This window comes from Cucurbita moschata, unplaced genomic scaffold (assembly GCF_002738365.1).
Source record: "Cucurbita moschata cultivar Rifu unplaced genomic scaffold, Cmos_1.0 Cmo_Scf00008, whole genome shotgun sequence".
Taxonomy (NCBI): domain Eukaryota; kingdom Viridiplantae; phylum Streptophyta; class Magnoliopsida; order Cucurbitales; family Cucurbitaceae; genus Cucurbita; species Cucurbita moschata.
The window spans coordinates 3,195,906-3,209,940 of record NW_019268524.1 but is presented as its reverse complement, the minus strand read 5'-3'; the positions used below and the strand labels follow the sequence as shown (position 1 = coordinate 3,209,940).

Sequence of the window (14,035 nt, the reverse complement as noted above, 5' to 3'; positions counted from 1 at the left end):
CTCATTCGATATCCTTCGACTTATGAGAGGATGACCTCATACTTTGGCTTCGGGAATTCTTTGATAAAAATTATATGATGGTAATATTGGAGCATGCCTTAAAGTAAAGTGCTCCTCCTCAGGTCTACCCTACAACTCAATTGAATGTAGTCTATCAACTCTCGGTGTTCGCTTATAGTTTATAAGAGTATCAAGTAACGCCGTATAACAGTCACCGCTAGTAGATATTGTTCTTTTTGGGCTTTCTCATGTATTAGGAAGAAGTTTTCACACCCTTACAAGGAATGTTTCGTTTCCCTCTCCAACTGATGTGAGATCTCACAATCTACTCCTCTTCGGGGCCCAACGTCCTCGTTGACACTCATTCACCTCTCCAATCGATGTGCGATCTCACAATCACTTCCATTTGAAAATCGTTAATTTACACGTTGCAAATTTATAATCATTATCATTTAAATTCTTGACTTTCCATCCATGAATTAATTTAGACAATATATTTTAAATAACTAATAATTTAAAATTGTGTAAATTTTTTAAAAGGTCTTTTACACGTGTGAACTTAATTCACTTATAACAATTCGACTATAATATGTAAAATAGTCAAAGAAATTTAATATTAATAAAGCAATAAGCTTATCATTGAAGTAAATCTTACCTTTTTCTTGCATATAATAAATAAAATTTAGCTTATTATTGTCGAGATAATAATTTATTTCTTCGTAATCAACTCGCTATTTCATATCGATGTAACGTATTTAAATACAAAATTGATTTGGTCACCAAGTTGTTAAATTTTAATATTAGAAATTCCATGAAATTATTATTTTTAAATTCATCAATATTTTTTAAAGCTATCTTGATCATATTCTGAAGGCAGCCTTGAGTGGACAATCATCTCGAAGCTGTGCTTTGATACTCTCCACCGACGCTCAGCTTCACGCAGCGCAGCGCACCTTTGTGCGTGTGCGTGTGCGTGTGCGTGTGCGTGTGCGTGTGGGTGTGCGTGGGGTTGGGGAGCCCCTCGATTCCCCTCATCCAATTTTCAACCCCTTTTTCCATTCCCCACTTCACACCCCATCATTTCTCCTTTGAATTCAATCCCCAATCCTTACTCTGTTGCGCTTTTTTTGCATTCCATTTCTTAATCATCACTTATGAGCAAGTGGGTATTCATTAAAATCTCCAAGCAACCCCTATTGGTTGCCTCTGCCCTGTGTTGCTTCCTTCAAGAACTTTGATGAACTTTTCTAGGTCAAATCCAAAAAAACAAGTTCAAACACTCTTTGATGTGTTCTGTGAATTCCATTTTCTATTTGCTGTTACATATTTCTGTGGAAAGAACAAGATCAATCCAATTTTTATCTCTGATTTGTTCTTTCTTTTTTGATTTAAGAACATGATACAATGCCACTTTCCCATTTTACACCTACTTTCACTCCCATAATCATCCCACTACTGATGAACACTGTGTGCGTTGAGCTATATGTCCCAGCTTGGTGAGTGCCTCTTATCTTGTCTTGTACTAAACAAACAAATCCCTAACTTCTGTTGTTTTTCTCTGTCAAACATCGTTCATTATCTTAGGACTGCACGATGATACTGCATCTGCTACTGTGAGAAAGATATGGTCTTGTCCTATCAAATCTGCAAACTCTGATGCGTGAAGCTTGTGGATCACCACGGGCCCTGGATTGGCTAGAATCAGCTGTTTCCATTGATGAACATAACTTCAGGTTAGAAGACATTAAGTTCATTCATATCTTTTTTTACTCTTGTTTGTTAAAATGATCTGAATTGGCTGCATTTGGGATTAGTTATGCTGTTTTTACCTGTATTTCTCGTTTCTTGAGACTTCCATTTAGCTCTTCCAAAGCATGTATGCCACTTGTGTCTATGTCAGTAACAGCTTCAGCATGAAACATAAGACATCATTGTTAGTTTAGTTGGCCCAAAAGTGTCTTGAGTGCTTTCTCCACTGTGTAATTTGGATTCAAAATGGGTTTGAAACTGATACTTACGTGACATTTCAACTATTAGAAACTGGATTTTGTTCTGGTAGGACTCTTTTGTTAATTCTTCCTCATCAACTAGCCATCTCAATATCCTGTAAAGAAGTTGAACGTGAGCTTCATCGAGCTTACCACGGTGAACGAACAAGGTTTTTAAAATGCGTTTGCTAGGAAGAGGTTTTCACATCCTTATAAGGAATGTTTCGTTCCCCTCTCTACCGATGTGAGATCTCACAATCCACCTCCCTTGGGGGCCTAGCGTCCTCACTGGCACACCACCCGATGTCTGGCTCTGATACCATTCATATCAGCCCAAGTCCACCGCTAGTAGATATTGTTCTCTTTGGGGCTCTTCCTTTTAGGTTTCCTCTCAAGGTTTTTAAAACGTGTCTGTTAGGAAGAGGTTTCCACACCTTTATAAGGAATGTTTCGTTTCCCGTGAGATCTCACAATCCACCTCCCTTGGGGGCCTAGTGTCCTCACTGGCACACCATCCGGTGTCTAGCTCTGATACCATTTGTAACAGCCTAAACCCACTGCTAGTAGATATTGTACTCTTTGGGCTTTTCCTTTTGGGTTTCCCCTCAAAATTTTTAAAACGCATATGCTAGGAAGAGGTTTCCACACCTTCATAAGAAATATTTCATTCGCCTCTCCAACCGATGTGGGATCTCACAATCCACCTCCCTTGGAGGCCCAACATCCTCGCTGGCACATCGCTCGGTGTCTAGCTCTGATACCATTTGTAACAGCCTTAGCCCACTACTAGCAAAAGTCCTCTTTGGGCTTTCCCTTTCAAGTTTCCCCTCGAAGTTTTTAAAACCCATCTACTCGGAAGAGAGTTCTACACCCTTATAAGGAATGCTTCGTTCCCCTCTCCAACCAACTTGGAATCTCACACCACATCTCTTAAATTTCAAATACAGGAACATCAAAGACAATGTTAGGCTGCATGGGGTGACTATCATCTATCTATACCTTTCCTTGATGTAATTTGAGTTGGAAAAGTAAATGGCTGAATCAACTCTCACAATCAAAACGCCAGGAACTTTGGTTGCTTCGGGATATTGATGTATGTTTCTATAAACGGTTGTCCTTGGGATCTTTCCAAGAAGTGCAGTCCGTGGTCTGGTAACTTGTAGAAGGATTTTGGCGAAGGAAATGGATACCTACAAAAGGGAAAAGAACAACCAAATAACTAAGAAGATCTCTCTTCACATTCAGCAGCTTAAGAATGAGTATCAGTTACCGCAATTAGAAGCCCCATCTCTACAGAGAAAAAGATGACACCGAGGAAGGCTCCCATACAAGCAACAAAATCAAATTTATCAATCTTCCATATCAACTTCGCTGCATGCAAGTCAACCAGGTTGATCACAGCATTTATAATGATAGCAGATAGGATTGCATTTGGAGTATATTTGAAAAGTGGAGTGATGAATGCCAGAGTTAGGACTACTACAAGGGACATCACAATGTTGGATACTGCAGTTTGGCAGCCAGCCATGTAGTTTACGGCTGATCGAGAGAATGAACCTGCAGCCAATGATAGGGACACAATCATTTGACAATGAGGTTCTTGTTCTAATACATTGTCTTTTGTTTGTTTCTTTCTTTCTTTCTCACCTGTTGCTACATAGCAGGAAGTCATTGAACCAACAACATTCATGACTCCCATTGCTACCATTTCCTTGTTCCCATCAATTTGATAGTCTTTCATTGCAGCGAACGTTCTTCCGATCGCTACGGCTTCCTAAAAATCCAAACAAGAGATTCAAAACGTGAACGCAAAAAGTGATAGGTATGTTGAGGATTGTTGGGAGGGAGTCCCATATTGAGTAATCTAGGGAATGATCATGAGTTTATAAGTAAGGAATACATCTCCATTGGTGTGAGGCCTTTTGGGGAAGCTCAAAAGCAAAGCCAGGAGAGCTTGTGCTCAAAGTGGACAATATCATACCATTGTGGTGAGTCGTGATTCCTAACATGGTATTAGAGCTATGTTCTTAATTTAGTCATGTCATAGAATCCTCAAATGTCGAACAAAGAAGTTGTGAGCCTCAAAGGTGTAGTCAAAAGTGACTCAAGTGTCGAATAAAGGGTGTACTGTATTCGAGGGCTCCAGAGAAGGATTCGAGCCTCGATTAAGGGGAGAGGCTGTTCGAGGACTCCATAGGCCTTAGGGGAGACTCTATAGTGTACTTTGTTCGAAGGATGGATTGTTGAGGATTGTTAGGAGGGAGTCCGACGTTGGCTCATTAAGGGAATGATCATGAGTTTATAAGTAAGGAATACATCTTCATTGGCATGAGACCTTTTAGGGAAGCCCACAAGTAAAGTCATGAGAGCTTGTGCTTAAAGTGGACAATATCATACCATTGAGGAGAGTCGTGGTTCCTAATATGGTATCAGAGTCATGCCCTTAACTTAACCATGTCAATAGAATCCTCAAATGTCGAACAAAGAAGTTGTGAACCTCGAAGGTGTAGTTAAAACTGACTCAAGTGTTGAACAAATGGTGTTCGAGGACTCCAAAGAAGGATTCGAGCCTCGATTAATGGGAGGTTGTTCGAAGGCTCCATAGGCCTCAAGGGAGACTATAGCGTACTTTATTCGAAAGGTGGATTGTTGAGGATTGTTGGGAGGGAGTCCCACGTTGGCTAATTTAGGGAATGATCGTGAGTTTTTGGGGAAGCCCAAAAACAAAGCCATGAGAGCTTGTGCTCAAAGTGGACAACATCATACCATTAAGGAGAGTCGTGGTTCCTAACAAGCTAAACTTTCTTCCAACAGTAGAGTAGTTTTAGAGTATGCTCACCGTCAATGCTACCATACCCGCCACGACACCGATCTTAAGCCCTTTTAGAAGGTATTGACCTGAGAAATACAATTCTTTCACAGATGGGGGATTGATTCCTCTCTTTATGTGTTTCACCTAACAAGTTATGAGAAAAGGGAAGTAAAAGAGTGAATCTTGGTGGTCTAAGAACACCCGTGATGGTCATACAATAGCAACTCAAATACTTACAATTGCAACCCCTTGCTTATCAGCACGAGTAAGGTAAACCAAAAGGGTAGACAGAACAACAGATATGAGTGGAGCAATAGCAGGCACCCAGAACAGCTTCTTGTTCCTCTTCCCCTGTGCTCCATAACAATAACAACAATCATAAGAAGGTCATCAGTAGAAAAATGGATGAGTTTTTTACTATTGATGATGGAAGTAAGGGGCTTTACAGTGAATTTTGCAAATAGAAGAAAGCATAAGAAGGTTGCAGCAATCACTATTGTCTGCCAGTTCCACTGTCATAAAGTATACAAACTATCAGTAAGAACGGTATTCGAATTAGCAGAAGCCGATAAATTTTCGGGGAACTCACTCCGTGTTGCATCGTGCCGAATACCGACTGCATAACCGAGATAATATCCGTTTTCTTTGTGAAATTCTTTATGCCAAGAAAGCCTTTGAGTTGTTGGAGAGCAATGGTGATGGCAGCTCCCCCCATGAAGCCAACAATAGCAGCATGGGACAAGAAGTCAATTAGGAATCCCAACCTGATCCCAGAGTTCAAATTTTACACTCAATGAACTGGAACTTATGAACATGGATATGATATTTCATAGGAACATAAACATTCAATATCACCTTAGAACTCCTAAGGTGGCTTGTGTGATCCCTGCAAAGAATGTAGCTGTAAAAATCAGCCGTCTGTATTCTTCTGCGTTCGTAGCCGAATCGATTTCGGCTTGAAGCATTGCCCCCAACAAGAGAGAAACAACAGCCACTGGACCAATGGCTATATCTCTTGAGCTACCCATAAGTGCATAGATTAATGGTGGAACAAAACTTGAATCTGCAAGATTTTGGCAGATGGGATTAGTCTCACAAGAACAATCCTTAACAGAGTGTTGATAAACAGCATAAACACTCACATAATCCATACTCTGGAGGCAAATTTGCAAGCTTTGCATACCCAATATCCTGATGTTGCAAGAACTAGTGATTAGCAAGCAGCCTAATGCTTAAAACCATGCCATTTTAGTATCTTCCTTGATCGAAACTGTTACCTGAGGAATGCAGAGACTGGCAATGGTGAGTCCAGCAATGACATCTCCTCTAAACTTGGAGATATTGTAATCTCTTCCCCATTCAAGTATAGGGAAAACGGCCCGGGTTCCGAGGATAAATTTACGGCGATTTGTTTGATCCTTGAATGAACGGAGAGGATCATCAGGGAAGAATGTTTCTTTCACTCCAGATTTGATTTCTTGGAACAGTTTCTGCTTTGGTGGAACTGAAACTTTGTGAATGTATCTCTCATCCTCTGAAGATGGAGTTCCCTCTTTTGTTTCAAGATTCTCTTCAGCTGAATTCCCTTCTTCGCCCCTCATTTTAACTCTCAAATTATCACCTGAATTCCTTAAAGTTAACAAATTGTAACAACCTTAAAATTCTTTGACATGTTTGATTGTTTTATACACTTCATGGTTTTTTGTGATGAACACAGAGAGCCTTAAAGAGTTTGGTAGGATTGAAAGACTCCACCATGATCATGTCAGTTTTGATTGAGATATAACCCACTATTTTATTCGACACTGACATCAAAGGCCCACAATCAATCTTAAAAAAATCATCTCATTCCCAACCAATCAAATAGTTATCGAACAAAGACATAACCGAAGAACAACGATCATAAAACGCAGCAAAGGAATATAAAAAAAGTACGATCATCCCTTACAATGTAGCTGAAAAGGAAAAAAGAAAGGATTCATGTGACTCACCTGTCTTCTTCTTCTTCTTCAACACTCTTGAAGTTCCAGAATGTTTCTGGTTTGGTCTCTGACAGATCCTTGTTCTTCTGTCACTGTTTTTTTTTAACAAAAAAATTACTCCAGAGATTAATTTTATTTATTTTGTTTATATATATATATATATAGAGTGAGAGAGGCAAACAAAATAGAGAAATTAATGGGTAGATGCAATGAACCCACAAATTTGGCTATTTTAAGGATGACACTGAAACTGTTCTTGAGATTCTAGCCACGCATGCATGCTTCTGGGATTTTTTTTTCTTATTTTTGGCAAACATATATACATATATATATATATATATATATATATATATATGTATATGTATAATTGAAGGAGAAAAAATAAATGTTTTTCTTGGCGAGGGTTCCGGCGGGGGGGAAAAAACAGAGTAAAATGTAAGGTTGTTATTGGCTGTTAGCGGTTAGTGTGTGATGTGTGAGGGCCCACTAGTGGACACGTCGGATTATGTTGAACTTGGTCGGTTTTTCGTCCTTCTACCCTATTGTGTGTGCGACCATTTCAAATCCAAAATTAACTTTTACCAAAGCTTTTTGACCAAATGGGTTAAAAATATTTGTAAATTAAGTTTTGTAATTTTTTAAATTTTAAATTTTGTTTTTATGGGAAATTTTGTGGGCTTAAATTAGAAATTAAATTATTTTATTTCCTTAATTGCTAATATTACAACTATTACAATAAATTTGTTTCTTTTTTTTTTTGTTTTATTTCGATAATGTTAAGGATTATTAGATGAAGTCGTCTCATATTAGTTAATTATCTTTATAGAGAGTTTCGTGCTCAACTTACCAATCTCGGGCTTGCTTCTCTTGAAGTTATTGATTTCAAATCTAGCTTATTCTGAAACGGGTGAAGAAGCTAAAATTAAAAATCGATTGTATTAAAAGGACGAGAGAGATGAGATGATAATGTAAAAGTGATTCAAGATTGGAACTTATTCCAAAGAAAGAGCAAAAGAATCGCTTAAAGATTCAAAAACATCACTCTACTTTTGCAACCATACCATATATTATTCTATTTTGACCATCTTTACCCTAATTATAAAATTTAATATATATATATATATTCACAAATTAGATAATAACTCGAGCATAATTCTATCGAGAATTTTCATGAAGATTTCGTAAATACTTTGGATACATTCTCCACTTCGATTCATGAATTTATTGAGTTTATTTGGTTCATCTTTCATATTATATACGAGTATTGGTGTGGTTTGATTGTCCAGTATTGATTGGAGAGGTGGAGTTATTGTCATTTTGTATTTGTCTAGAAGTAATTGAGAGAAACTTTGTAACATAGACTTTGTTGTGTCTCTTTGTTTAATTTCTGTTTGTAGGTGTGTGAGTACAATCGATCTTGGTTATGCTTCCACTACAACAGTTGGTATTGTAGCATTCGGGATACAACAATTGGTATTAGAGCATTTATGTGTACGGTTGTTAATCGATATTTTACGATCAAGGGTGCCTTTCGTGCGGGTCAAAACTTACCCAACAAGGAATTTCACTATCTTAGGACCGTTACAGTTACCGCCACCGTTCACTGGAGCTTCAATCACTGACTCTTCTGTCATCATGTCACCAACTTCCTTGACCTTTTTCCGACACTAAATAAGTGTCAACTCCCATACATGGTCTTACGACTTTGAGTAGACCTATGTTTTTATTGTTAAAAAATATTTAAAAAAAAATTATGTAAAAATGCATGGGAGCGTTCCAACAAATTCATTCTTATGTACATAAGCACAAAAGGCCATGAGCATTGTGAAGCTACCTAGGTCGTCTAAAAAGCCCAATGGACAAGCCAACCCAAACATGCTCTGTTTTTCTCTGTTTTCCTCTGTTTTTCTCTGTTTTTCTCTGTTTTTCTCTAAGCCTGTGCTCCAAATTCAACTGCTGTACAACTTCACTAAACTCTCTAATGAATGGGGTTTAGAGCCTGGAATCTCCTTCACTATTCTCCCATTTCTGTATATCTTGAAAGCTGGAATGGACCTCACCTCCTCCAACTTCACCAAATAAGGATGGTCTTCTACCTCCACCTGATGTCCCAATTATCCATCATTTTAGCCTTCTAACCTCAAAATTTTAGCCAAAAATTTCAACAAAAACTACCATTTTGATCCACCTTTAGGAAGTTTAGCCACGGAAACCGCTCGTAAACCGACTCGAACACTTCTAGCCCCTCTTTCTGGTAGCTTTTGTTGCAAAACAGAACCACCGACATCCCTGCCAACACAACCCACTGCTTAGGTTAAACGTACACAGTTCAGTTCATAGGAACAAAATCACTCCTCTTCTTATTGTAACTCACCAGGAGAGGTAACAAAGTGCCTAAAACGTTCATAACTTGAAATACACACCAAATTACACCCAAATTTCAAGTCTTTTACGTCCTCCCCATGTTGCTTCCTGAGTTGAAGCTGCGCCTCAAACAGAGCCCTCCCCACTTCCTCATTTCCTGGTCTCTCTCTTATCAACACCTCGTAATCTTGAATTGAAGCTTCCCATCTCTCCATCTTGTCTCAAAATTAAGCCAAATCTTAACAAACAACCTTAAAGCTCTGTTCTTTTAAGGTTTAGAATTTTACTTACTTTTGCATTGCAATCAGCTCTGCGGTGTCTGGCTTTGCTGTAACATGGCTGTGTCATAAGAGCTGCAGTGCAATCTTCAACAGCTTTCTCGTACCGTCCCAGCTTCGATCGACATGCTGCTCGGTTGCATAGCAAAATCGAATTATACGGGTCGTGTTCTAATCCTTCACTATATGCAGTACAGGCTTCTGGAAATCTTGATTCCTTGAAGAGTAGATTGCCTCTCAATCTAGCTGATGAAACAAGTTTAGCCCATTTTGCCACTCTGTTTGCCTCCATATTAGTTGGATCAAGCCTTGTTGATCGTTCTGCTGCAGCCACAGCTTCCTCAAACCTGTGAGATATCAACATAACCCTCAATGAAATGAAGTCCTGTTCTTAATTTCAACATCAAATTTGACCTTCTAACCTGCCCATTGTCGTGTAAACTTGTGCCTCAATGGATAAAATAAGTGCACTATCAGCTACACTAAATAACTTGGTTAGCAAATTTGGCTCGAGGGATTGACCCTTTTGGTAAATGGCATAAGCCTCTTGATATCTATGGAACTTCAACAAGGCCTCAGCTTGCAAAGCGTAGAGCTTATAAGCTGAATTAGAAACAGAGGAAATTGTCCATTTGGTCTCTTTTAACAGAGTGTCCCAATCTTGTAGCTTCCTTGCTTCAATACACTTACTCAAACAGCTCTGAAGAACACATGCTCTGTTCATGTCGTTTATGTCACTGTAAGGGCCTGATTGTTCCAAGTGAGCCAATGCTTTCTCAGGCTCCCCAATTCTGCAATCAAAATGGCATAAAGCTTTGAACCCATAAGAGAAAATGGATATTTGTTGTGTTACCTGAGATAGGTAGTGGCTAAACGGTGATGGGCTCTTTGATATGATGGCTGAATCTTTAATGCCTTCTTGCATTCTTCAATGGCTTCCATGAAACGATGCAAGGCAATCAAAGAAGCTCCTTTGTTGCTATAATAAACAGGATTCTCTGAATCTAATGCTATTGCTCTGTTATACAAAGCCAATGCTTCTTCGTATTTCCCCTGTTTGTAAGCTTCATTTCCCATGGATTTCAACACATTCGGCTTTAATTCACATGAACTTCTCCTCATAATGTTCCCCATATTGCCATTTCCTCCAAGTTTTGGACTTGAATTCATCTCTTGTCGATTCCTTGGACTGTTGTTCGCCGATCCAATTGGCTTCAAATTACCCAAAACTGACCCATTACTTAACGAGATTCTTGCAGCATCGGAAGGCCTCCGACTTTGATTCTTCTGGTGAGAAATCGAAGGTCTTGGTTGATCCAAAGTGGGTTTTTGGTGGGTTCTTCGATCCTGTTCCAATGGCATCTTGGCATCATCAGAAACAGAGCAATTTTCAGAGGTATTTGTGGGTAATGAATGAACAGAGGATTTCTTAAACCACTTGCATCGTCGCTGGAAAATCCATCTCACAAACCCACAAAAAGAGAACTCAGCTGTTTTTTCCATGATCAAGTTTAATCTGTGAATGGGTCAATGAAAAAAGAAAGTGAAAAACAGAGCAGCGAAGAACAGAGTGAGAACGAAGAACAGAGTCAGAACAGCAAGAATCATACCTTTGTTGTAGTGTAAAAGAAGCAGATTGTTGGTATTACATACAGAACAGAGTGTTGTTGATGGAAGAACACATGAACTGAGGCGAGCAAAAACCCAGAAAAGGGTTTGTAATTAATAAAGAATTAAAGGTTTTGATGAACGAAAGAGAAAGATTAAATGGGCAGTTCTGGAGTGGGTTCGAAGCTACCAATTTATAAATTAAAAGGGGATTCAACTCAGAGCCGAATTAATCCGTAAACAAATAATGGCGTCCCTACCATTCATGTATAAATATTACTGTATAAACAAATTAAAAAAAATAATCCTTATTTATTTATTTATTTATTTTCAGCACCAAATTTGGTTTTTGGTGGCCCTGATTCATTCATATAAAAAACAAAGCATCTGATTTATTTATTTATTTAAAAAGGAGATGTGTATGATTAAGTTGGTTGATTATTAGTTAATTAATCAAGGTTTAGTAATCTTTTTTATTTTTATTTTTTAAATTTTATTAAAATATGTTTGCAGATTTAATTAATTAACTTGCGTTCAATTGCTCTTCAATTACTATTAAATTGTGGTTTGATATTAAGCGTGTGAATTTTTCTGTCTTAATTTTTGTTAGTCGGAGATTACACAACTAATCCTAGTCAACGCCCCATACATACACACGCATTCACACGCGTGTATATATATATATATATATATATATATATATATATATATATATGTACATGTATATGTATATGTATGTATGTCTATTTAAAGGTGTGGGTTTGCTCCAATACAATATTCTTTTGTAATTTGTTTGTTTGTTGACGTATAAATTTTCGTAAACTTTGTATTTTATTAATAAATTCACACTCTTAAATGATTTGTTCTCTTTTGCAATTGACGGGGGATTTCATAGTCCTCCCTTTGGAGGCCCAATGTCTTCATTGGCACCGGGCTCTATAGGATTTTATAAAAATACTAGTAATGTTAATATTTTATTTTAAAAAAATACTCTTAAATTTTCATAAAGTTCTATAAATAACCTTGAAATTTTAGAATTATTTCAAAAACATCCTTAAATTTTTAAAAGTTTTATAATTATCGGTAAAAAAATGTCCTTAAAACTTTCAAAAATGACATTGATACTAGCACTCTTATCATTAATATACGAACAAAATTGTTAATATCAAGTTTCAAAAGTACCCGGGAACTTTAAAAATTGAATAAATTTGTGATTTATTTATATATATAATAATATTAATTATAAGTCAATTTAGTAAAGTCTTAAAGAAAAAAAAAATGAAATCAGTGTCAGTTGGTTGTGTTTCAATTCTGTAATTTAAATTTAGAATAAAGAAAAGATGTTAATTTGAAAAGATGTTGATTGATGAATTTTATATGATCATATAAAATTTTAATTAGAAGTGATAATCATAATGTCTTCTTCACATTTATATAATAAGATAATGAAAAGCAAGGCGTTACCAATCAGCTCTTTAATTTCTGAATTACCATAATATTAATGATGACAAACCATTTGTCCTTTCTTTGTCCATTTTTTTAAGCCTGATTAATGTCTATAAAATTTTAAATTTTTAGACATAATTAAGATTATTACTATTTGACTTGCACGGGTTACAAAGTTTCAAAAAAAAAAATTTAATATTCTACAGAAAAAAAAAGTTATAGACATTTTAAAGTATTTTTCGTAAGTCTTGATAGATCTATACAGCTCTTTATAGAATAGAACATGAGAGTTTTTACTATCGCTGGGAGATATGTCGGGTCGTGAACACGGTAAAAACGGGCTTTCTAAACAGGTAGTTTAGAGCTAGAATTGGCATAGACGGAAGACAACGATCTTAAATAAAAAATGATTTGATTTTTTAATTAGACGAGTTTGATAATTAAGATGAAAAGGGGACCCAATAAGATTTAAAGGGATCCATTAATTTTGGGTCGGATTTTGATTTGAATTAGGGTATTAATTTGGATTGTTTGGGAAGAAGAGAAGGGATGATGATGATACACCAAAAACAAACATTGTAACAAAGTGTGGATTTTGTGTCCCCCAAAAAAGCTGTCGGTGTCGTCTACGTCGGCTGTCGGCAGTCGGCACTCCCTCACTCTTCTTACCTCAAAATATCAAAATCTTATGTTCTGCCCTTTTCCTCTTCCAACAATGCAACGGTCGTAAAAAGATAATCCATCATCTGGTCTAGACGAGTTGAATTAAGTTATGTTGAAAAAATCTTTTAAACCCATTTAAAATTTTAGATTTCGAACGCGAAAGCGGTATCACTATTTACACCGCTGGCAAATTCCACCATTTCTCCAGTTTGAATCTCCTTCAATCCATAAACACGTGCAATCCCATCTCCAACTGAGGCCACTCGACCGATCTGATCCACTTTCAAATTCGTGTAAAAGTTGGTAATTCAACTTTCTAATAAAGTCGTTAGTTCTGCAGCTTTGGAAGAGAATTCCATGATTCTAAAATGGTCTCGAGTCGAGGGAGAATGCCACTACTGATAGATCCCGCCCAGATCAAGAGCGGGCTTCTTTAGAAAGAAAAAAGTGAAAGTAGGAACGCGACGCTCGTTCTCTTGACTGTTCAAGATAGCATTGGGCCCGCTCAATGAGAAGTCTTTGTCATTTTGAGCCTTGATAACCCAGGCCCCGTCCAATAGCCAACCCCTACCCGGAGAAAGCTCCTCCATCTTTAAGATGATTCTGAATAGAGTTCATAATATAACCTAGACTTCTATTCTCGGGTTAGATTAAGTGGATTGTCGAGTTATTTTAAAAAACTTTGCTTATTCACGGTATATGTTACGTTAATAATTAAAAATTTTGTAAAGTTCAAATATCAAACATTTATGAATTGTTATATATCAATAACATCGATTATAAACATTAATTTTTTTTTTTAATCTTTTTAGAAGTAAAGTTGGGTTGTGACTAGTATTTTGTAAAGTTCATAGTATAATTCAACGACAAAATTAGAGCGCATATTTCTTTCTT

The 14,035-nt window shown here is 37.1% G+C and overlaps 2 protein-coding genes across 5 annotated transcripts; both read right to left on the bottom strand.

The window, feature by feature from the left end:
- Positions 1–1,560: 1,560 nt before the first annotated feature.
- LOC111446400 (sulfate transporter 1.3-like) lies at positions 1,561–6,880 on the bottom strand. 3 transcript variants are annotated; one of them, XM_023085212.1, is made up of 14 exons: positions 6,801–6,880; positions 6,078–6,424; positions 5,943–5,991; positions 5,656–5,863; positions 5,390–5,564; positions 5,247–5,312; positions 5,038–5,151; positions 4,828–4,944; positions 3,636–3,762; positions 3,259–3,545; positions 2,988–3,178; positions 2,019–2,104; positions 1,830–1,906; positions 1,561–1,705 (listed from the first exon to the last, which is right to left on the bottom strand). In XM_023085212.1, exons 2-14 carry the CDS (start codon positions 6,399–6,401, stop codon positions 1,562–1,564), a joined length of 1,965 nt encoding a protein of 654 aa, XP_022940980.1. In that variant the 5' UTR covers positions 6,402–6,424; positions 6,801–6,880; the 3' UTR covers position 1,561. The 3 variants fall into 3 exon arrangements, with proteins under 3 accessions (XP_022940980.1, XP_022940978.1, XP_022940979.1); XM_023085210.1 differs by having other exon boundaries at positions 3,259–3,762; XM_023085211.1 differs by having other exon boundaries at positions 3,259–3,762; positions 6,078–6,421; positions 6,792–6,805.
- Positions 6,881–8,556: 1,676 nt separating this feature from the next.
- On the bottom strand, positions 8,557–11,254 carry LOC111446402 (TPR repeat-containing thioredoxin TTL1-like). 2 transcript variants are annotated; one of them, XM_023085214.1, is made up of 7 exons: positions 11,035–11,254; positions 10,278–10,940; positions 9,847–10,215; positions 9,438–9,771; positions 9,157–9,361; positions 8,958–9,071; positions 8,557–8,884 (listed from the first exon to the last, which is right to left on the bottom strand). In XM_023085214.1, exons 2-7 carry the CDS (start codon positions 10,925–10,927, stop codon positions 8,775–8,777), a joined length of 1,782 nt encoding a protein of 593 aa, XP_022940982.1. In that variant the 5' UTR covers positions 10,928–10,940; positions 11,035–11,254; the 3' UTR covers positions 8,557–8,774. The 2 variants fall into 2 exon arrangements, with proteins under 2 accessions (XP_022940982.1, XP_022940981.1); XM_023085213.1 differs by having other exon boundaries at positions 8,971–9,071; positions 11,035–11,252.
- Between the last annotated feature and the right edge of the window lie 2,781 nt (positions 11,255–14,035).